The sequence below is a fragment of the Heteronotia binoei genome, chromosome 6 (assembly GCF_032191835.1).
Source record: "Heteronotia binoei isolate CCM8104 ecotype False Entrance Well chromosome 6, APGP_CSIRO_Hbin_v1, whole genome shotgun sequence".
Taxonomy (NCBI): Eukaryota; Metazoa; Chordata; class Lepidosauria; order Squamata; family Gekkonidae; genus Heteronotia; species Heteronotia binoei.
The window spans coordinates 1199682-1222514 of NC_083228.1; the positions used below are offsets into that span (position 1 = coordinate 1199682).

General features: G+C 48.7%; 1 protein-coding gene across 1 annotated transcript in view; it reads right to left on the reverse strand.

The window, feature by feature from the left end:
- Positions 1 to 22833, reverse strand: part of LOC132573469 (PDZ and LIM domain protein 1-like) — a 35085-nt gene that overhangs the window by 5419 nt on the left and 6833 nt on the right. The window contains exons 3-6 of the mRNA XM_060240958.1: positions 14829 to 14913; positions 7424 to 7485; positions 5879 to 6181; positions 2378 to 2532 (exon numbers count right to left, since the gene is read on the reverse strand). Coding sequence (XP_060096941.1) covers positions 2378 to 2532; positions 5879 to 6181; positions 7424 to 7485; positions 14829 to 14913 — 605 coding nt within the window. The remainder of the gene's footprint in view (positions 1 to 2377; positions 2533 to 5878; positions 6182 to 7423; positions 7486 to 14828; positions 14914 to 22833) is intronic.

A 22833-nucleotide genomic window follows, 5' to 3' on the forward strand; every position in this document is an offset into this window, starting at 1 on the left:
CCCTGGGAAGTCGAGGCCCCAGAGTGTTCCTCCGTTCCACAAGGCTGCCAATGGGGGTAGCCAGATGTTTCCTGGCAACTGGCAGGGGATGGCGGAGGGGGGGCCCAGCCGACACTGTGGTGACGGGTCTATGCCACTTGCAACATGATGTCATCAGCAGCAATTTGGCATTTATTTATTTCTTGATCTGATTGGATTTCTATTCCCCCTCCTCACAAGCAGGCTCAGGGTGGGTCATAACTGCTCATTAAACAGCATTAAAATGAAACAGGACAAACAATTTAAGCAAAGCTAACATTAAAATAAAATATAAAAGCCAAATTCCAGTCTAACCAGAATAAGATGGCAACAATTCAAGGCAGTCCGTAGGGCCTTCTGCAAGATGCTGACTTAGATGGTAGTTAACAGCAACCCATTTTCTGATGACGCTCCGTTCTCCTTTCAGCAGGGCAAATCACAGCGTCAGCACTGCAAGCAGGGGAGGCTGAGATGGATTGGACGTCTGCCACCTCAACTAAAGGCCCAGCAGAACAGTACTGTTTTACAGAATCTGGCTTCTACCACAGAGGTTTTGTCCAAATACCAGAGTGTCGCCCTGATGTCAGTGACAGGATGATGTGACTTCTGGGTCACGACAGAAGAGACACAGGCACGTCACTGCAAAGTCTTTTTCCAGCTAAGTCCCCACCGGTCAGCTGATCAGTGATGGGGTCTGGTGATGAGGGACCCCTGCATCCACCAGGGGGTCTGCCAACCCTATTGCCAGCTCAGGGTTTGGAAGTCCCTGGAGATTTGCGAGTGGAGCCCAGGGCGAGCAGGGAACTCAGAGCGTTAATAATGCCATCTAGAGCACCCCCCCACCCTCCAAAGCAGCCACTTTCTCCAGGCAAACTGACCTCTGTCATCTGGAGATCAGCCCCATTTCCAGGAGATTTCCAGGCCCCATCTGGAGGTTTGCAAGCTGAGTTCCGTCACCCAGATTCATTGCCTTGACCCTTGACAGTGGGGCTGTTTGCACCATGAGGAAACTCTTCCACTTGACTCTGGTGAACTTGAAAGAGTGTAACTCTGCTTAGGCCTGCATTGTGTGTGTGGGGAGAAGGGGGGGAGCCAGCCTCAAGGAGACAAAGGGGGAAGTGTGATGTGTGGGGCAAATGGAGAGGGTGTGGGGATGTGATAGTTACTAAGGATCTGAAACTTCTGCTATTCCTTTTCTTCCTTTCTCACAATACAAGAACTCGTGGACACACAATAAAATTGCTGAGCAGCTGGGTTATAATCAATAAGAGGAAGTACTTTGTCACCCAGTGATTAACACATGGAATTCACTGCCACAGGAGGTGATGGCAGCTGGAAGCATAGAGAGCTTCCAGAGAGGATTGGATCAACATATGGAGCAGAGGTCCATCAGTGGCTATTAGCAACAGCTTATCATTGGACCTCTCTGTCTGGAGCAGTGATGCTCTGTATTCTTGGTGCTTGGGTGGGGGCAACAATGGGAAGGCTTCTAATGTTCTGGCCCCACTGATGAACCTCTTGATGGCACCTCATTTTTTGGCCACTATGACAGAGCGTTGGACTGGATGGGCCACTGGCCTGATCCAACATGACTTCTCTCATGTTCTTATGAGCAAATAGGACAATCATCCTCCACAACAGGAGAATATTTCACTAGTTGCAATGGAACAATTATTAACCAGCTCTGCCTGAAGGTTCTCTCTATTCCCACCCCCCATTCAGGTCTACCCTCTCATGATGGACAGAGGAGCACCACTTCCGAGACTGAGGTTCTGGAACATTCTGCGCTTAGCTCTGCATACACAGATTCCAAACACTGTGACTCCAGATGGGTAGAAACACCTGAAATTCAACTTTTCCATCTCTCCCAGCCATCTCCTGCCAAAGAAATGGTTTGTGCATCTCCAGGATGGAAGAGATAGGACAGCTGTTTGGGAAAGGAGAAAGTGTGGCAGAAAAACAAAAACCAGGGAGTCACATTGACTGGAGGCACACTTGAACCAAGCTCAGGACCACCAAAGTAAGTGAGGAGAGAGAGCCCAAGGTTCATCCAGGTAAAAGACTATATGCTGTGATCTCTTCTCTTAGATATTGACTCAAATGGGGTACTTTTATTAATTTGATGCAACAAAAAACCAATGCCTTGTAGTGCCTTAATGACTGAAAAAAATATTTCAGCATAAGTTTTGCCCATCCTTCAGATGTTTACTGGGGGGTCCTCTGCTTTGTCTCCACAGTGCTGCAACACTTCTGGTTATAGTTCCTTTAGATGTGGTCCCAGTCAAGGGTTTATTTCTCATGCACTTCATTTCCTGCACAATGTATGTGCAACACTTCCCTCACCCCCAAAAAACTTTACCTTTTTCTCCAGTTTCTAAAATTTCTTGTAAAACAAGGAATGAGGTGGATTGGCGGGGGGGCTCATTGGATTCTTGATTCTCCTGCAGCATCTTGTAAACCTCTGAGTCCTTGTCAATTACTAAATTACTAGAAGGCTGGTGCAGTTGGTCCAAACTAAGAAAAAAATGTAAAGCAAACACTGTTAATATTTATAACTGTACTACAAAAAGAAAAAATCTCATCAGAAAACGCAGACGCAGCCCAAATCTCTGGAGATGCACAGAATGTGTTCACCCAAGCAAGCTGCAGTGAGATTTCAAACGATGTTCTAACACGGCAAAAACCAGCCATTGATTCCTTCCAGCATGTTCTTGGGCTGTTTTGTTTCAAGGGCTACCTACTCTCCAGTTGCAGCTGAACACATTAATTACTGCAGCAGGCCTTGCCCAATGAAGCCTGGTGAGAGACTCTCGCATTCAGGGTGCAACGCAGAACACTGCTTTAGGCTGGCCTGCCCAGAGCTGTGCTCCTGTGGTCGGACTGGGAAAAGCAGTTTGCAGTGCACCGTGAGGAATGCTACCGTACAGCCCAATCTTGTCAAATGTCAGAAGCTAAGCAGGGCCAGTACCTGGATGGGGGGCCACCAAGGAGGGCTCTGCAGAGGACGGCAACGGCCTCTGCTTCTCACTTGCTTGGAAAGCCCCTGGCTGGCGTTCCCCTATGGCAACTGTGACTTGACAGCAGGAAGAACAATATGCTCGGGAGTATATTAAAACTATGTCTTTTGGGAACAAATCTAAAAGAAAAGGATAAACAGGAGGCTTCAGCTCTCATTAATATTTAAGGGGGGAAAGCCGCACATTCAGTTGTGATTGGGAAATAAATCCTGTTTGGAAAGGGTGACTTGCCACATGGCGCCTTCTAGAGCAGGCTGCTGCTCCAGACAGGAGTGAATGAGGCTCCCCCCCCCCAATTGGGCCTTAACACACTGCGGCTGAAAGGAGGAAGACTGAACTGAATAGCAGAAGGATTTAGAAGGCGCTCCCATTGCCCCCTTGGCGCCATCCTCACATGCACCCGGGAGGAGACACAGGTGGTTTGCCGCTTTGGTGCTCCTCTGCCCAGGTGAGCAGGCCATGAGGCCAACAGGGACCCCTCTAGGACCCATGAAAGGCGCGATGTTCAACACAGAGGGATTCACAAAACTGGATGGAATCCTCCAGCCCTGCCCACGAACTCCACAGGAGGCAACTGAGTAGTAGACTGATTACCGCGCATCATTTGATAATGCCGAGATGAATGTGCCAAAATGTGGGGGAAAGGATTTGTGCTGCAGCAACATGCATGTTCTATGTGTGGCCTCTGCTGTGACAGCCCATTCACATGCTCTGGTCACCCTTGGAAAAAAAGCACATATACAAACTAGGCTTAAGAAAGAATTAAACGTTCTGTTTTGCCTCTAGGACACCTGTACATCTGAATTACTCACTCCCTCATGCAGCCAGGGAGAGAACTTAGGCATATTCCAGTGGGCACGCTACACATCTCTATGCTATCCTTGCACTTCAAGGGTCAGTTTGATATACTGGTGTCGTGGTTAAGAACACGGACTCTAATCTGGGAGAATCAGGTTTGACTCCCTGCTCCTCCTCCACATGCAGCTGCTGAGTCAGTCACAAGTTCTCTCTGAGCTGTTCTTTCAAGAGCAGTTCTCTCAGACCTCTCTCAGCCCCACCTACCTCACACAGGGTCTCTGTTGTGGGGAGGGGAAGGGAAAGGAGATTGCAAGCCGTTCTGAGACTCCAAGTGAAGGGCAAGGGATAAATCCAATCTCCTCTTCTTCAAAACGGACTGCATGAGTGGTCTTCGTTGGCCTCTCCCACCTCCCATGGGGTGTGGTGGTTTGAGTGTTCAACTGGGACTGGGGGGACCCAGCTTCAAATTCCCGCTTCCTGTTACCCCTGTAGATCTTGTCACTTCTCTCTCAGTCTAGCCTACCTCACAGTGTTGTTGTGAAGATAAAATGGAGGAGGGAAGAACCAGGGATGCCAGCCTCAGCATCTTGGGAGTAAGAGCTGGATAAAAATCCACCAGCTGCCTCCTCCTCTTCTGGACTCTGGAAACATCCCAGCTTAACTACTGCAATGCCTCATATATGGGGCTGCCTTTATTTGGAAATCCAGCTGTTCCAAAAATGGCAGCCAATGGGGGCAGGGGGCTGGGATCATATTTCTCCAACATGTCAAGGTCTTCCCTGGCTTCCAGTGTTTTAAAACCCTTAACAATTCTGGGACCAGGGTATCTTTCAGAGACACTTAATGAGGGACCTTAATTCAGTAACAACAATAAAATCTGCACACAGAAGACACTGTCTACTCCATAAGGCTGTTATCATCACTACTTGTTCAAATTTAAAACTGAGACAAGGGGAAGGGGAGAGAAAACCTAAGAAAGCGATACTACCTATATGTACTACCTATTAATCATATTTACACCATGTCTTTGCATTTCCTAAAAATTTCAGGTTCACATCTAGCAATGTCTTTTATATTACCAATTGTATTTTTTAAGTCAGTCTTTCACACAGATAATCCCACTTCATATTCTAATGGATATAAGTTGAATAAATAAATAATGGCTGCTTTGTCTATTTGACTTCTCTACCATTGAAGACTCCTCTTTGCCATTGAAGACTGTCTGAGAACTCCCAGTGGTTCAGAAAATGGCAGACTGATAACTGACGAGAACTCACCAAGTATTTCTATAATATTTAGAGATATTCTTCAATTCCAGTTTGTTTCTGGGCACCATTCAATGCTCATTTTGATCCATTAATACCCCAAGTGTATCTTGCTTGCTCCCGCATATGAATGTACATCCCAGTGAAGGCCTTCAGAAACCTTTCTCCGAGTGGCTCCACTTGAGACAGGAAGCCACAATGCCCTGATCAACTCCAGGGAACAGATTTTCTGGTGTATACGAGCAAACCAGTTTCTGGTCAATCTAAGCACCTGAGTGTCACATCATGCATGACAGGAAGAGAAAAGCAGCATAGAAAAAGGTTCCAAGAATGGAGTCATGCACCAAGGGCCAGTTCTAACATAACGTTTTCCCTTTCACAGCCAAGTGTTCATCCATGTTTCTCCCACTGGGTCCTGTATGGCTCGTTTTTTTCACCCAGTATGCTTTAACTTAAGCCACAACGAAGCTTCTGCATGTTTGAATGCTTCCCCATGATTCTGTCACAGACAGTAAGGTCATCCCAGGAACACAGAGGTGGAAGGAACAAATTCAGCCCTCTCAGATCAAGTCCAGCATGCAGATAGCAGAAACAATACCTTCGACTGGCTGGAAGCTAGAAACGTTACATCAGAAGTGACCCAAGCCTCCGTCTGCAGTGATGCGTCTGTCACCAAAAAGGCTCAGATTCTTTGTCACAAACAAGTGCAGGAGGGTGAGAAATGGGTAGCAGCTGAGGGGAAGCCATTTGCAGGCTGCCTCAGGGTTCAGGCCCAGTTACCTGGGGAGAGTGGGACTAACAGAAGAGATCTGCCCCTGCAAAGTGTCCAGGATGTTCCTCTGTGAATAGAGCTGCAAAGGAGAGTTAAACTGCACATGCCGCACTTGGATTCCGGGAATGTCCACCTCCACAGGGCTGTTGGGGCAGATCTGGGCCACTTCCTTGAGCTGCTCTACGCTCACCCTGGCTGGGTTCGGGATGGATGAGGTGCTGTGCCGCCTCTGGAGGGGGGAGGCGGAGGGCTGCAGAGGGGCATAGACCCTTGCAAAGGGGGCCTGGAATCCGCCAGGGGGGCACAACAGACTGCTCAGGAGGAGCAGACAAAAAAGGGGCAGGGAGGTCCACAGAGATTTGGAGTGGAGTCAGAGGAAGAAAGGAGGGAAGGAAGAAGTTAATATAAGAATCCTTTTCAGCACCAATCCTTAGTTCGTTGCATTCTGCTGCTTTTAAGGATTTCCCCCCCAGCCTGACTCCAGTACTGACAGCGAACGAGGCTGAAAGGAAAGTGCTGAAGGTGCAGAGGGGGAACAGGCAGGATTTAGCTCTCCTCACTTATATGCTGTTTCTAGTGAAAAAACTCAGAAATAAGAACATCAGAAGAGCCCTGCTGGGTCAGACCAGGGAGGGTCCACCTAGTCCAGCATCCCATCTCACACAGAGGCCAGCCAGTTCCTCTGGAGGGCCAACAACAGGGCACAGAGGCCGAGGCCTTCCCCGGATCTTGCCTCCTGGGCACTGCTGTTCACAGGCTGACTGCCTCTGAACACAGAGGTTCCCTTTAGTCACCATGGCTAGAAGCCACTGATAGACTTCTCCTCCTTGACTCTGCCTAACCCTCTTTTAATGCTGCCACTCCGCAACCCAATTTAGATGTGGTAGATGTGTCTATAAGCATCTCAGTACTGTCCAAGTGGCCCAGATTTCTACAGAATGCAGAAGGCCAACTGGAAAGGAAGACAGAATGGGCTTGTGACGAGGGGCCTCCCTCCAGAGGAGCGAATGGTGGGGGGGGGGGGGGGGCTGATTCCACCAGGTTCACCTGATCGTCAGCACAAAGGACGCTCCTAAGGAACCTTCTTTCAGAGAGGCTGGACTGGGCCAGCAGCCTGGCAGAAAAGGGATGCACCACCCAACTGGCAGACTTTGACATCTGACATCATAAAATGATAAGGTAGATCAATGGCCAGGTCAATAGAGAGGACTTCAACAATGATCAGGAACAAAATGCAAACTTCTGCTAGTATGTTCCATTAGTAAAACATGTAGGAAGAGATTTGTTTTTTGCAAATGCAACAGCTGTGTGGCTCCAGCGCCAATGTCACAGTTCTGCATATTTCTTTATTTTGTCGTAAACTGTCAGGGATGGAGAAGAACCAATTTGTCTAGTAGGTTTAGTCCATCTTGTCCATCTAAGTTTTTGACAAACAAAGGTTGACATTCAAATCATCAGACCTTTCTGTAAAGAAGAGGACAGACCCATTTCCATTGAACAGAGAGCCAAAAATAATGAAAACACAATAATCTCATAATAAAAGCTGGAGGCACCTGAGCGAGGGTTTTAGCGGCTGGTACCCCACACTGAATGCACGCTGAAAGGGCACAGGCTGCTGGCGAACAAAGAAAGGGACAAGCATTAGTTTAATTTTGTCTTCTCCAAAAGCCGCGCCTGGTCTCACAGGCACACACTAGCTATGTAACCAACCTGAAAGGAAAAAGGGGTTTTCCAGATAAATGGTAACCTGATCATGCTCATATTGACTACTGTCCTCCTCCGTAATAGAGCTAAGGAAGCACAAGGGGTGGGGTGGGGAGGGAACCACTTACTTTTTGGCAGGCTCCTGGGCACTCAAGGATGACTTTGACTCCACAGCATCATTGAAGGTTTGTATGTTTTCCGAGGAGTACAGGCCTGCTGGGCTGTTGTACTGAGATGTGATGACTTTGGGCGAAGTGCCAGCAGAAGTGGCAGCAGTGAAAGGCGCAGCACTCCGGTTATGTGCACTTCCTATGTGCCTCATTTCCTGCATGCAAGGGGAGCAGAGGCATCAGTCACAAGCACTGGACATGCAGGGGGGACGCAGCCAGCTGGTTTAAGGAACACGCCAATAAAATCTGTGTTTATTTGTGGGGGAAGTGCAAGCTATGGTGAAACCACTTTAAATAGGCTCTGGGACAAATCAAGAACAGTGGAGGTCCTGAGAAAGTCTGGGTTTTTTAACCTGAACACCTCAAACACACACAGCTGTGCACCTTTTGAACTAAGATGAAAATCACCTGCCAATCTAGGGAGTGAAATTCTTCAAACCCCCCTTGTTCACCTTCCCCCTGATACATCCATAGGTTTCTGCTGCTGCTCTGTACAATCTGGCACAACACTCTTATACCTGAGCCAATCAAAGAAGCAACAATTCATTCAGCAGAAGCTGTTTATGAACCCCAAACAGGGGCCAGAGGGACAGAATGTTCTTTGTGTCTCAGACAGGGATGCTTCCTTGTATGCCACCCAGTAAGCATTTCTGAAAACTTGATTCCAATTAAGTGACAGCCAGAAAACACCTTTCCCACTTAAAGCCAGGTAAATGGAAACAGAACTGAACCACTCAAATAAATGGCTTTCATAACCAATTTAAAAAACAAGGTGGGGCTTTCTTTAAATGAGCCCAAAAAGAATCTGAAATGGTTAATGTGTGGACATCCTTACTGGGGACTATTGCCCCAAGAGCCAATCCAGGTTTTCCTGAAAGTAATGCTGAGCCTAACAGGCCTCTTAGAATCACAGAGCTGGAAGGTACCCCCAGGGCCATCTAGTCCAACCCCCTGCACAATGCAGGAAATTCACAAATACCTCTGCCTTGTGGCAGTATTGCAGTCCAAGCTCTGCTCACGACCTGAGTTCAATCCCAGGGAAAGTTGGGTTCAGGAAGTCGGCTCAAGGTTGACTCAGCCTTCCGTCCTTCTGAGGTCGGTAAAATGAGTCCCCAGCTTGCTGGGGGGAAAGTGTAGATGACTGGGGAAGGCAATGGCAAACCACCCCATAAAAAGTCTGCTGTGAAAACACTGTGATGCGACATCACCCCAGAGTCGGAAATGACTGGTGCCTGCACCTTTACCTTTTTAAATTCACAGGCTCAGCATTGCTGTCAGGTGGCCATCTAGCCTCTCTTTAAAAACCTCCAAGGAAGGAGAGCCCACCACCTCCCAAGGAGGAAGCCTGTTCCACTGAGGAACCCCTCTCAGTTCTTCCTAATGTTGAGCCAGAAACTCTTTTGACTCAGTTTTTGATTCTTAATAATTGCAAACGCTCCTTAAAACCCAACTCCTTAAAAACAACTTCCTCCTAATTATATCTGAAAAAAAGTTCTGAATATTTTGAAATATGAGTGGGAAGTTTCCAGGTGGGGTGGAAAACCAGCCCAAGTAGCTTCCCACTTCCTCAGTATCCTCAGCATTTCACATCCAGGCAATAGAACTGAAACTAGAGACGAATCAAGCTGGAGAAGTTCTCCATGCACCCCTGCCCTGGAGGGCTGTCCCACCTCCTTCCCTCAGCAGTTCTGCCAACAGCTCACCCGCCTTATCAAAGGTCAGTCCACAACCCAACCAGTTTCTAGAGCCCTCAGTTCTCTCACACTTCCATGGGAACAGATACACAAAACAGGCAACAGTTACCTCATCCCTAGAGAATGTAACATGCAGGCTTTGGGTAACAGGAAAGGCTCAGGAAAGTCAACACAGCCATGACGTCAGCCTGGCAAGTCAATCTGAGGCTGGGAGGAAGGAAAGAAAGTCTCCACTGCTCTGCTCCCTCCCAGGCAATGCTGGTTCAGGCCTTGCTAACAGGGGGAAGACACAGACCAACAGCCACAAGTGCTGACACGCCCCGCAGAAGGGACTGTCTATCTCCTGCAATGGGCACAATGGCTTGTCTAAAGGGAGGCATCACGGTGCCAGATGACATCAGCGCAGTGAAAGCACCCAGGAGGTGCACGCAGCAGTGCATGGGGCCCAATGGCACAGACACATGCAAATTGCAGTGCAAAGATGTTCATACAGACTGGCCACATGCTTCGAGCTGATGCGCAGCTCAGTGAAGGATTCTGGCTGCGGCAGAGTCAGACAGGGTCCCAGAGCACCTGGCAGTCCACTTCCGCCGCTGGTCACTACAGCAAAGTGTGAAGCAGCCCCGGAGCACAAGCTTTGCCTTTGTCTATCAAGCCACGACCCCACCATCCTCACCTGTTCTCTCTCTTTCATCCACAGAGGCTAACACCACACCAACAGTCTAACCTTGGGGAAAAGCCGTGCATCCAACTGTCAGAGAGCAGGTTTCCTTCTTCTGGCCCTCCTTTGCATCACTTTGGGCGCCAAAGTTCCAAGGGAAATTATTCTGACTGTCAGCCCAAATCCCCCCTTCAGTGCTGGGGATGGCAGGATCAAATTCTATACGGTTCAAGAGGAGGAAGTCACAGTGGAAGTCTTTCCTTTTCCATTAACCCCAGCACTGGAATCTCCTTCCCTCTGAATGGGGATTTAGCCATTGTGGCTCTTAACCTCTGGTGGCCCACTAGCCTGTGAAATTGTTTAGCCCTTCAAGCCACCAGCTGCCCCCCCTTGGGGCAACAAATTCCTCCTGTTAATAGATCCAGGGGGGCAGCCATGTTGGTCTGAAGCAATAGAACTAAGCAGGAGTCCAGGAGCATCTTTAAGACCAACAAAGTTTTATTCAGAATGGAAGCTTTCGTGTGCTCTAAGCACACTTCTTCAGCCATTAAGTTACATGTTGTGTCTTCTCTCTAGGCCCCGAACGACTATTCTGAGAGACACAAAGGGGAGGAAACCTTTTAGGAACAGGGATCTTTTTCACACTGAAAATGAGCAAATCTAACTTGGCAGCCTCCCCCTTACCAGTCTCCGACTCACCCAACTGCCAGTTGTGAAGACGGGCTCCCATCATGGCAGGCCTTGAACAAAACAGCCAGCTACAGGGGCCAGATCTCAAATGTACATTTGCTGATCAACCTGCAGAGAGATTGTCCTTCCTCCAACTTTCTTTTAAAAGCTATTCGCCATTCCCCAAAATATATACCGTCTGTAGCAGCAGCTGATGCCTAAAATATCTTTCCCCAACAGGAGATATAAAACAGTTCATTTACAATGCTAAGAAATTATCTACATTCTCCCTATCAAGATAGTACATTTTAACCATTTCTATCCTCTGTCTGGAGCTCACACTCATTCACATAAACAAAAACCAAGTGCAAACATGTACTGAACGTAATGTCTTTTCACTGCAGAAGAAATGCAAACAGTGGAGCCAGTGCCCCAAACATTCTCAGTCATTTCCTTCCTCTGATGGCAGGAGAGCTAGAAAAAACCCACAAATGACCCCAGACCTTCAGTTCACGCCTCCTCAGCATGTCTCATTGTGAAGGACATTTGCTAAAAGACGACTCAAACATAAAGCAGAAAGGTTAGACTGCGAAGTCCTTCCTGGCTCTTGATGCCCCAGCTGTTTCCCCATCCAAACAAGTGGCATCTGAGCTGATTCACGTATGAAGCCATGCCATTCCCAAGGGCAAGAGTTCCCAACATGGTGCCCGACACTTTTTGTGGTTGACTTGACCTCCCGCAGCAGCCATTTTGTGGCAGTGCCCACCATGCGGTGTCAGGCTCAAAAAAGTAGGGGACCTGGAAAGCCTCTTTGCCAGGTAGAGCAGCAGAGGCCCACTCCACCTGTGCCACTAAGGAGCTGGATGCAAAACCCTGATTCAGGCTGTCCTTCTCCATCAAAGTCAGCTGGAAGGAGTGCATAGCTCTGGGTTCCAGGCCAGCAGGCTTCTGGGAGGCGTGTCCTCTGCTCCACATGCAAAGTGAGTTCTGGGCCAAATAAACACATGAACCAGCCCAGCCCATCAGCTCACTTCTTTGCAACACTCACTGCTGAATGTGGGAACTGGCTCTGCTGAAAGGCACTGAGGCTGGAAGGGCAGGCGAGAAGGAAGTTCCTGCTGCCCCTAAATTACTGTTGCTGCGATCTGTGCCGCTGAATAGGGAGAGGCAGGTGACTGCCCAAGGCATCATATTCCTCAGAACTCGGAAAGAGGAAGGAAATTCTTTGCATCCTTGACATAAATCACCAGATCTTCTGGCTCCTGAAGACGCGAGTCTGCCTTTTCCTGAGTCAGGACCTTCATCTGTATTGAGCGGCAGCGGTTCTCCAGGGTCTCTGTCCCTCATATTGCTTGCTACCTGATTCTTATAGCTGAAAATGCTGGGGACTGAACCGGGGACCTTCTGCATGGCAAGCAGCTGCTCTACACCCTCTTGCAGGATCTGCAGGTCAAGCGCTGTGATACTAGGGCAGGAGGCCAACAGTGGAAGAGCAGGTGGCTGCTTGCAACGGATGACCTGGCTCCTGGTCTAGTCTCACTATCCTTCCAGACGTTTGCCAACGCCAGACTCCACCTCAGAATCACATTTGCTGTAAGAAGGTTCAACGAACGAGTACATAAATGAAGCACATAGATAGATCCAGGTGGGCAGCCATGTTGGTCTGAAGCAATAGAACAAAGTAGGAGTCCAGGAGCACAAAGTTGTATTCAGAATGGAAGCTTTTGTGTGCATGCACACTTCTTCAGACAATGGAATGGGGTACAGTGAGCAGAGCTACTTATAGCTGGTGGGCAATGGTTAAGAATGCAAAGTGGTACAAAGTTAGAATCCAATGGCAAAACAGAGAAATTAACAAATTGAAAGAACATTTGGTCTGGATAGCATCTGCATGGGAAACCAATAAAAGGTAATAAAAGCAGTCTGTTCATTGCTGTATTGCTTACAAGTCTAGGTTAAACAAAGGACATGTCTCTCCTTGTAGACTGCCAATTCACAAGCCCCTGAAGGGATGGGTTCACCTTCCCCACAGCCTCTGGGAATGCTTCTTTGGATGGGAACGGAAGAGGTCACCCATTACTGTGTTCAGAATTAACAGCAGGCAAGATGCTGCTCTGGTCTTCAGCAGAATGCCCAACGTTTATCTGCCCTATCAGTTGGGGCAAGGTATCCTGATGGGAAAGTGCTGAACAGGAGATACCGGCCAGTCTTCTGGCAAGAGCAAGCCCACAGTTGTCTCTGTGCCTCAAGAGCCTGAGAAAGAGGCTGGATTTTGCAATTCAGTTCTATCTGCCTTCATAAGAACATCAGAAGAGCCCTGATTAGGAACTTTTTTAAGGTTTTACACAAAATTCGAAACACTTCTGGCTACATCTACACCTATCAAGGGTCTTTTAACGAACTTATATAAAATCTTGATTGAATCAGACTCTTCTTCATTATACTTTCAGGGAGCTTGGGAAGAAGATCTTAATACCTCATTAAGATCTTAATTCCTCATTAATACCTCATTAAGATCTTAATTCTACCTCGTGGCAAAAAATTTGGAACTCCCCTACAAACTCTTCTTCAATTTTCAATATTAAAATGCAATTATTTAAGATTTCGACACGCTGGTATTTTCATCCTAGAAAACTTCATCAGATCAATCTGCGACTCAGCCCACGATGCTGGAAGAACTGCAGTCTTGTTGGCACATATTTTCACTGCTGGTGGGAGTGTCCCTCTATTCAACATTTTTGGTCGGATGTTTTGCAACAAATCTCTTTAATAACTTCACAAATACTGTCTTTCTCTCCTGAACTACTTCTTTTAGATTTATGGGATGAGTCAACTGCAAATGTTTATCATAAGGATTTAATTCATATTCTTTTGGCTACTGCACATCTTACTATTGCATCGTCTTGGAAATCCTCCTCACCCCCAACTAGGCTGGAGTGGGTTGACAAAATTTGGGACCAAATTGTCATGCAGAAGATTACAACAGTCATGGATCGTGCTAACTCTGGTTCCAATGGCCCCCATGACAGATTTGTTTCTACATGGATTCCTGTACTGGACTTTATGTCACAGCATCAACTTCTCCCTTCAAACCGGACATATCACTCTTGGCTACATTTTTAATTTAATTTAATTTCTCTTCTTTATCTACTTGTCTTTCTTAATAAGATATTCCTTCTTCTTTTTTTCTCTTTTTCTTTTGTCTCAGGTATCCCCACTATTGAGCACATGGTTATTTATTTCTGGCTTATTTTATGCCCTGCGTTATCTCATTTTGACCACTAGAATATTATAGGCTGGTGCATCTTGGTCTATGCTAACACTATTTTTATTATCATATTTGCAAGTTTGTTTATTTGCTCTATGTTGAGATGCTCCTTATACTTCGTTTATTTGCATATCTTACTAATTACCTTTTGTTAATCTTTATTTATTTGTCATGATGCATTTTGATTAAATAAAGTTTATTTTTAATTTTTAAAAAAGAAGAAGAGCCCTGCCAGATCAGACCAGGGAGGGCCCATCCAGTCCAGCCTCGTGTTTCACACGGTGGCCAACCAGTTCCGCAGAGAGGCCGAGGGCTTCCTCCTGACCCTGGGATTCAGAGGCTGACTGCCTCAGAATGTGGAGGCTCCCTTTAGACACCTTGGCTAGGAGCCACCTATAGACCTCTTCTCCAAGAATCTATCTGATCCCTTTTTAAAGCAGTCTGTACCTGTAGTCATCGTTACATCCTCTGGCAGTGAATTCCTCTCCGTTGGATAGCAAAGGTACATCAGAACATAAAAATAAAGAAGTACAGGAATCTACTTAAGATTCACCAGTTAATATATGGAACAAGCGCTGCCAAATCAGTTTCTTCCATTGCAGATGACAATTTAAGAACTTAGCGCATCCCCACACGACTTGACCCCTTGTTTATACCTGGCCCTGCACCAGTGCTGTCCCAGAGTTCTTCTGTCTCTCTATAACCAACCACAAGAAAGGAATCTGTGCTACCACCAGACTGCACAGGACAAAGGTTAGCAAGAAGGAACAGAGTGCAATTCTTGCTACTTACTTGTTGCTGGGAAGCCAAGTTCATCTTGTATGGATTGGTTTTCCCTTCTTCAGTAACCAAGGGAGACCAGATTTTTGACTGAGTTCTGGAAAATGGAATATCAGGTGGTGAACTTCTACCATTCTTCAGATTTGCTAAAGCATGTAACAGATTGACTAAACACAATGCTTGCTCTCTGATAATGCCTACATCTTGTTGCCCATTCATATTCAGGGCTGGATCCAGGCTAACATTGCTGTCGGTGCACAGACTTCTGCCCACAGAGCACCATCCTCCCGTCTCTTCCCTCCTACAGCAGCCCCAAATGCCCCCCCCCAATCCTATTCCTGGAGGGGAGGGAACACCCAGGACCCTCCGACAAAGGCTAACCTGAGGGGGGACACTCTTGAATCCAGCCCTGCTTCTAGCTGTCCAGGAATGCTTTCTGACAGATGGGGATGGCAGTCTTGTAGAAAGAGCAGAGTTGGCCCAGTTACTTCTGCCTTAGTGAGATCCAGATTAGTATCTTGTAACACACTCTGCATAGGGGAGTGAAGACCACGTGGGGAGTGTCATGGATCCAAGGTTAGATGTCGAATGCCAGGACTGATATCAACTGCAACAAGCTGCTTAGAGGTTTTCCCTCCAATCCTGTATCATCTGCACCACCATCCCATTGATCCCTGAGCATTACTGAAAGCGAAGAACCAGCACTCTGGAGCCCTAAATAGTCTGAGACCAGGGGGTCTCTGGGACTGCCTCCTCCCTCACTGCCCTAACAGGTCCCATAACAGGAAATGGGCAACATTTATGCTTTAATTTATTTATTTAGTAGGCTTATTCCCCTTCGGTCTGCCAGCTCCAGAGATTTTGGAGGTAGAGCCTGGAGGGGGTGGGGTTTGGGGAAGGGAGGGGCCTTGGCGGGGTTGTCGAGCATGGCTAATACTGATCAGTAACTGATGGGTTTATGGCCTGACAAAAGCAGGTCTGGGTAAAATCCCAGAGAACCAAATGTTGTTAGTTTATTATTCTTTCCTGGCTCTTCTTTGCTTTATGACTGTTAATTAGAGGGAACAAAGCAATCAGCACCTTCCCATGAATCCTTCTACAGGAGGATGAGCCATCTGGGCAATGCAAGGCCGAATGCCTGATAATGCCCTGGGAATGTATGTAGTTTTGATATTCTATGTGAGAACGCTCCCCTGCTTCCCCTCCCCATAGGAATCCCTTTGAAGTGTATCTTAAAAGTTGTGTATCAATGCATTGCTTTCATTCTTCTCAAGCAAGGGCTTGAGCCAAAGTATCGGTCTGTCAATAAACGCAGTCTTTGTAGCAACCTCAACTCCAATTTGAACCCGCTACTTGACAGGGGTATGATGCCATACAGCAGAGGTGGCCAAACTTGCTTAATGTAAGAGTCACATAGAAGAAACATCAGATGTTTGAGAGCTGCAAAACATGAATGTCAGAGGTCTGAGAGCCACAAGGCAGGCAGGCAAACAGATGGGAGGGGGGAAAAAAGCAACTTTAACTTTAAATGCATTCTCCAAACCGCCAGCTGGATTAGCTTGGGGAAGTGATTGCAAGAGAGAAATGCCTTCTCCAAGCTGGGCGACAGGGTGGTGGGGGCTTTTAGAGCCACACAACATGTGTGAAAGAGTCACATGTGGCTCTGTGACAGGGTGGTGGGGGCTTTCATAGCCACACAACATGTATGAAAGAGTCACATGTGGCTCCTGAACCACATTTTGGCCACCTGTGCCATAGAGTCTACCATCCAAAGCAGCCAGGGGAGCTGCTCACTGTCACCTGGAGATAAACTGTGATACTGGAAGATCTCCAGGCCCCACCTGGAGGATGGCAACCTTAGCGGGCAAAAAGCAGCATGGCACCAAGAAGATGGGGGAGGGAGAAACTCAAGATGTTGCGGGGGGGCCCAAGAGAAGGGCAGGAGCACAGATCAGGTCTGGCATGCCCCAGTAACCCATCCAGCGGGTTCCTGCCTGCCCATTACTGGGCAACTCTGGTGACTTGGCCAGCCGCTTGCCTCTGCATGATGCAGCCTGTGCGGCATTTCAGTCCTGTCAGCCTTAAAGTTGAAGAAACAAAGAGCATACCAAGAGTGATTCCAAAGGCTGGCTCACCCGCCAGAGATTAAAATAGAAAAGGCTGGGCCACGGTTGCCTCTCCATTCCAGCCCTGCTCAAAGTTCTCCGTTTCCAAACAAGGAAGCAAATTGCCCCCGGCCTGCAAGGGTGGGGCTTCCTTTTCCTGGTACCTGCCGCAAAATAATTCCCTGCCTCAAACAACAACCCAATTACAGGAGAGATCAAGGGGGGGGCATCAGACAGGAGGACATGCCTTGCTGCCCAGGAAACAAATACAAAGAGGGCCACCACTCAGTGGCAGAGCACCTGCCTGGCATACAGAAGGTCCTGGGTTCAATCCCCAGCAACTCCAGATCAAGTCGTAGGTGATGGGAAAGACTGAGACTCCAGAGAGCAGAAGTCAATCCCTGGCAGCATCTCCACTTGGAGGGCAGAGGCCCCCAACAGAGACCAGTTTCGTGGAAGACGATTCTTCCATGGACCGGGGGGGGGGGGGGCAGTGCTGGAGGTTTTGCTACCCCAGGCTGCCCCCCTGCCCACGCCACATCCATGCCCCCCATGGAGGTCTTTAAATGTGGGGGGGGGGGGGAGACTGGGGCTGTTTCTGCCTCCCTTTCCCATTTAAAGATCCCCGCTGATTGGTGGAGGTCTATAAATGAGGGGTGGGTTAAGGTCACAGCAGCGCTGCCCCTTCCGCCATGCTGCCTCTTTAGTTGGGGCTGCTCTGCCTTGCTAGCAGGCCATTGGACCGGTGGTTGGGGACCCCTGTTGTAGGGGATGGGAAAGACCTTGCTCTGCCCGAGACCCTGGAGAGCTGCTGCCAGTCAAGGACAGACCAGACTGACGTGTTGAATATGCTGTAAGGTTAAGCAGCAAACCTACACCTGCCTCTCCTGGAGCTGAGGTGTGTGTCAGTCTCCACTCTCACCCTTTCCAAAATCTAAACTGCCCCCTCCCATCTCATCTGCAATTCACCACATGGGAGGAAGAAAAATGCAAGTCCTGGTATTCCATTTCTCTCAAAGGTCCTTTGGTGCATCTCCTACAAAATGTGTTTTCACCAAAGCACCTGGAAATGGTGCCTGAAGCGACCCACACACTTTAGTCAGGATGGTGAGGGGTTGGCCAAGGGTTTTGAAATTGGTATGGAGGGGGTGGGACTGCCTCATTTCCTTGTATTTCTCCCAGTCTTCCTTCTGGTCAACCTTGGAAGCTGGGTCCCAAGAGCACAGCAGCCAGAACCTCGAGCCAAAGATGACCTCTGCTTCTGAGGGAAGCAGCCCCCTGAAGTGTCCCCAGTGCTGGACAGCAGTGACACCTGCAGCCATCAATAACAATGGTGGGCCGAAGACCAGCTGCTCTGACCACATGTCCATATATAGGCTGGGAGAGACACGGCCTGCCAGGCTGGCTGGGACGGCACAGGTTTTTCCCAGGGCTACAGGGAATTCTCCGGAAAGTGACAGGCGAGAGAGAGTCAACAGAATGTCAGGCATTCCCAGACTACATAAACAGACCAGCCTCTATTTTGAGTTCCCAGTTCTGAACCCACTCGGAATGCCCCCACCCTTCCTGTGGCATGCCATAGAAGCCGAGTATATCTTGATCACTTCTTGCCCAAATATTGCCTGGCTGTATTGTTTGGGGGTTATTTCTTTTTACTTTTTCAGCATGAGGAGCTGCGCAAGTGTGTGTTTGAAGCTTCCGTTGTGCTTTGTGCCGATGGCAGGCCAATGCAGGGAAAGCACAGCCTGCTCTGCCTCTCTGCATTCACTCTCGGAAACTCTTCAGGTGCTCCGAGAATGAGCTGCCTTCATTCCAGAGCCTTGCAAGGCCAACTCCGAGAGGCAGCCTGTGTGCTGTGTGCACCAAGGCTGCTCGCTGCTATTTCTGCAAAAGACAGGCTGCGTGTCCCCTCCCAGCTCCTTTTGCTGTGTGCTGCCTCACGCCTGCAGATTAGCCCCGGCATTTGTTGCACAATGTTGTGCAGGAGTTGCTGGCCTCCCAGGGGGGGAGCAGAGGGGGGCGCTTGCCCCAGGTGCTGACAGGGGCGGGGCACCAAATTGGGTATGGAGTCCATTGTATTCTATGGGGCCATAAGATAGAGTGGTCCACAAGGGGGCGCCATTTTTTAATTTTGCTCCCCCCTCAAAAAACATGTAGCTCCAGTCCTGTGGCCTCCAGCATCGCAGGGGACGGGGAGAGAAATGCCTGGACTAGGAAGCCAGATCTTTGCCCTCAGCGGGCAGGCGACAATCTCTACAGGGGGCAGGAAGGAAAAGCAAGCGTCCATATAGGGGAGGGGGAGGCTTCAAGGGGGAAGCGGCATCTCTCAACTGACCCAACATGGTGTGTATGGGGGCGGGGAGCTTCTGCCCACAGGGTGTGTGTGTGTGCACATGGCGGGGGGGGGGGGGGTTAGCTAGGGCCTCAAGCTCAAAAGGGGCCTCCAAATATAGACATCTGTTAATTTGGGGGCATCTGATTTGATTTATTAGATTTATATCCTGCCCTCCCTGCTGAAGGAGGCTCAGTCAGTCACTGATAAGTGTCACAATTGATTTTTGTGTATTCCTGTCTGAACTGAAATGTGACAAGCTCCGACTTCATTGTGGCTGGGGAGCTCAACAGGTGGCCCGGGAGACCTCTGAGAGGGCCCGCTTTTGCCCACAGGGATGGGGTGCCTGTTTACTGCATGGGATACTCAAAACTATCCCCCTCTCCTTGGATGGCACCACCCGCGCCTGAGAGATCTGGACTCTACAAGAACCTCCAGCCTGAACGTAAGGAGAACCAGCACAGAGACCAGTCCCAAACAGGTACAGTCAAAATCTTTCTCATGTTTATTCAATGGGCTTTACTCCCAGGAAAGGGTTCTTTGGGTTCTTCTGAGAAGGGACTTGGTGAGCAGATGGTCACAACTTCTCTCTAGACTAAAATGGTCCAGCTCAAAAACAGCTTCTCAGGGCTGCAGCCTGACCATCTTCATCCAAAACATTCCGCAGAGACTGCCTTTCCTCAAGAGCAAGCCAGAACAGGAAGCAACAAATTCACAGCCACAGCCCAAAAGGCACTTCCTCCTCTGCTGGAAGGCGATGGGGACAGACACACACTTTCAAGGCCCTTTCCAACTGGTTGTTGCTGTGTGACATGGCAAAATCCACTTTCAAACAGTTTCTGAAGTGGACTGAAATGTTATTATTTAGTATGTGTGACCGCACCCTGTGTCTCACTCTAGACTTATCCATCCTCCTAAATTGCCAGCAGTCTCACTCCAAAGACGTTCATTTCCTGGGGTTTCCCGATTACACAGCAACATCCCATCAAGTTTTCCATTATAGGTGGCCCAGGGGAACTCCTGCCCACATGGGAGCCCTCTTTGATGCAATATTTCCCCAAACACCACAGCAAACCAGATTTGGGAAAGGCCGCAGGAAAGCCCTGGGAAACCCTGGAGGGACATGGAAGCACCATGACCTTGTGAGAGAAGCAAGAAAACAACCCAGTTCCTAAGGGGTCCCCATGCTGGGGCAAATAATTCCTTTGGTGACCAGTCATGCTGAAAAGAAAGAAGAGTGACCGCCCAGGTAGAAGCTCACCTGAACATGTGTGTCAGCAAATCTTTCCAACCTGAAAACCTGAAGGCTGCAGCTTGTGGGAAGCATCCAGGTGCAGGAACTGGATCTAACAAGATTAGTGACATTGAGGGTTACCAGCTCTGGGCTGGGAAATGCCTGGAGATTTTGGGGGTGGAGCTTGGAGAAGGGAGGGGCCTCAGTAGAGTATAATGCCACAGAGAGTCCACCTTCCAAAGCTGCCATTTTCTCCACAGGGGCTGATCTCTGTCAGCTCAAGATTAGCTGTAATTCCAGGAGATCTCCAGGCACCACCTGGAGACTGGCAGCCCTGATTACACCAGAGTTGGTGCCAACTTCCTACTCTATATTTAGAGCTGGGGCCATACATGTTGGGCTGAGCCAAGCCCCGTGGGCACCACTGAGTCTTCTGAATTTTCTGGCTGGGCCTGAGGGCACAGGGAGGGGGCAGGATGGCTTCTCCCTTCTCCCTGGTGCTGGGAACGAAGGAAGGGGCAAGAGGGACCCTCCCTTTTAGTTTCTTTTTTTGTTCCACTTCAAGTGCCTTTTCTTGCTCCTCACTGTCCCTTGAAGTGCAAGGAAAACCACAGGGCAAGTGGCAACCCCGGGCACCTGCCTACCCAGGGAAGTCTCCTCATACAACCCCAGACGTGATTTGAATCAGGGACACCAGCCAAGATGTGGTGCAGCTGGCACGCCCTGCTCCTTGGATGCCCGGCAGGAAAAGAGCAGGTGCTGACACATCCCCTTACAGAAGATGGAAAATGTGGCTTCCATAAGCGTTTAGGGATTAATACCAAAGAAAATGGTCAACAAATGTAAAACTGAGCAGTCCCGGGGGCCTGCTGCTGGGCTGGCAAAGGCACTCACAGACCCTTCCTTATTTGAGTGGGATCCAGGCGGGTCGCCCGGTTGGTCTGAAGCAAAAGAACTAAGTTGGAGTCCTGCAGCACCTTTAAGACCAACACAGTTTTATCCAGAGCATAAACTTTCACGAGCATGCACACCTTTTAGACTCATAACGTTTAACTCTTTGTTGGGTAAAAGCTTATACCCAGAATTAAACTTTGTTGAGTCTTAAATGTGCCACTGCACTCAAACTTTTTGCAAACCATTTTCCATTCTCTCTGTTTCCGCTGGTTCCCTCATTAATGCTCATTTTGCCCTTAGAAAGGGAAAAGTTGGATGCGCATAACAAGTTTCCCCTTCCTGGAGCAGCCTTTTGTGGTTTAGAGAACAGGCGCGTGCGGGCCCTGCTGCTGGTGTGGCACGTTCTCCTACGGGTCTCCCTCTTAAGCGCCCCCCACCAGCTAGAGTTTCAGTCTGGGCGCTTGTCTTGTAAAATGTACCAGGCTGGACCCTCTACGTGTTTCCTCTGGGTTCAGAAATTCCAGAAGATTTGGGAGAGCAGCCTGGGAAGGGCGGGGCTGGAGAAGGGGAAGGAGCTCAGTGGGGCAGAATGCCACAGGGCAATCACACCTGCATTGGTGCCCTGGACTTCAGGAAGTCCTACAAACGAAGGAAAACATTGTGTATTGTAAAATGGACTGTAAAATAATTCCAAATTAATATGTGAAAAATACTGTGGTTTAAAATGTTGTTTTCAATATGTATGTTAGTTAAAGCTCTCACAGAGCGTCCTAAGTTATATACCTAACATTTTTGCATTTAGCATAGAATTCAGTTCCAGAGTTTTAATTTCCTTTTATCATGGTTTATTGTGGCAAACTGTCCATCCCCACAAAACCATATGGTTTGCAATGCCAGTGCAGAGTGTGGCAGGATTACCATTAGTGCCACCATTCAACTTGAGTCAATATGGTGAGTGATTCAGACTATGATTGGGGAGAGCCAGGTTCGAATCCCCCCTCTGCCATGGAAGTTTGCTGAGTGCCCTTGGGCCAGTCACACACACACACTCAGCCTAACAAGCAGGGTTGTTGTGAGGATAAAATAGAGGCAAGAATGGCGTGAGCGGCTTTGGCTTCCCACAGGGGACAAAGACAAGATATAAATACAAATATATAGATGACATACACACACACACGCACCCCAAGCCCTGTGTCGGGTGGCGCTAGGGCTGAGAGGCTGGGGAAGCTGCACTCCAGTCCGACATCAGAGGTTTAGCCCGGCCAGGTTATTCACATTTGGTGTTTCAGGGTGAGACCCAAAGGGCCCAAGGCAGCTCCCCTTTCTCCAGCCAAATGGCTCACCAGCATCCCTCCATCCACCCACCCCAGACTGAGCCCACTGGCAGCTTCTTATCTCTGTTGGTGGGGCATCCGGAACAAACTTCACATGTGATCCACTGAGCACAAACAT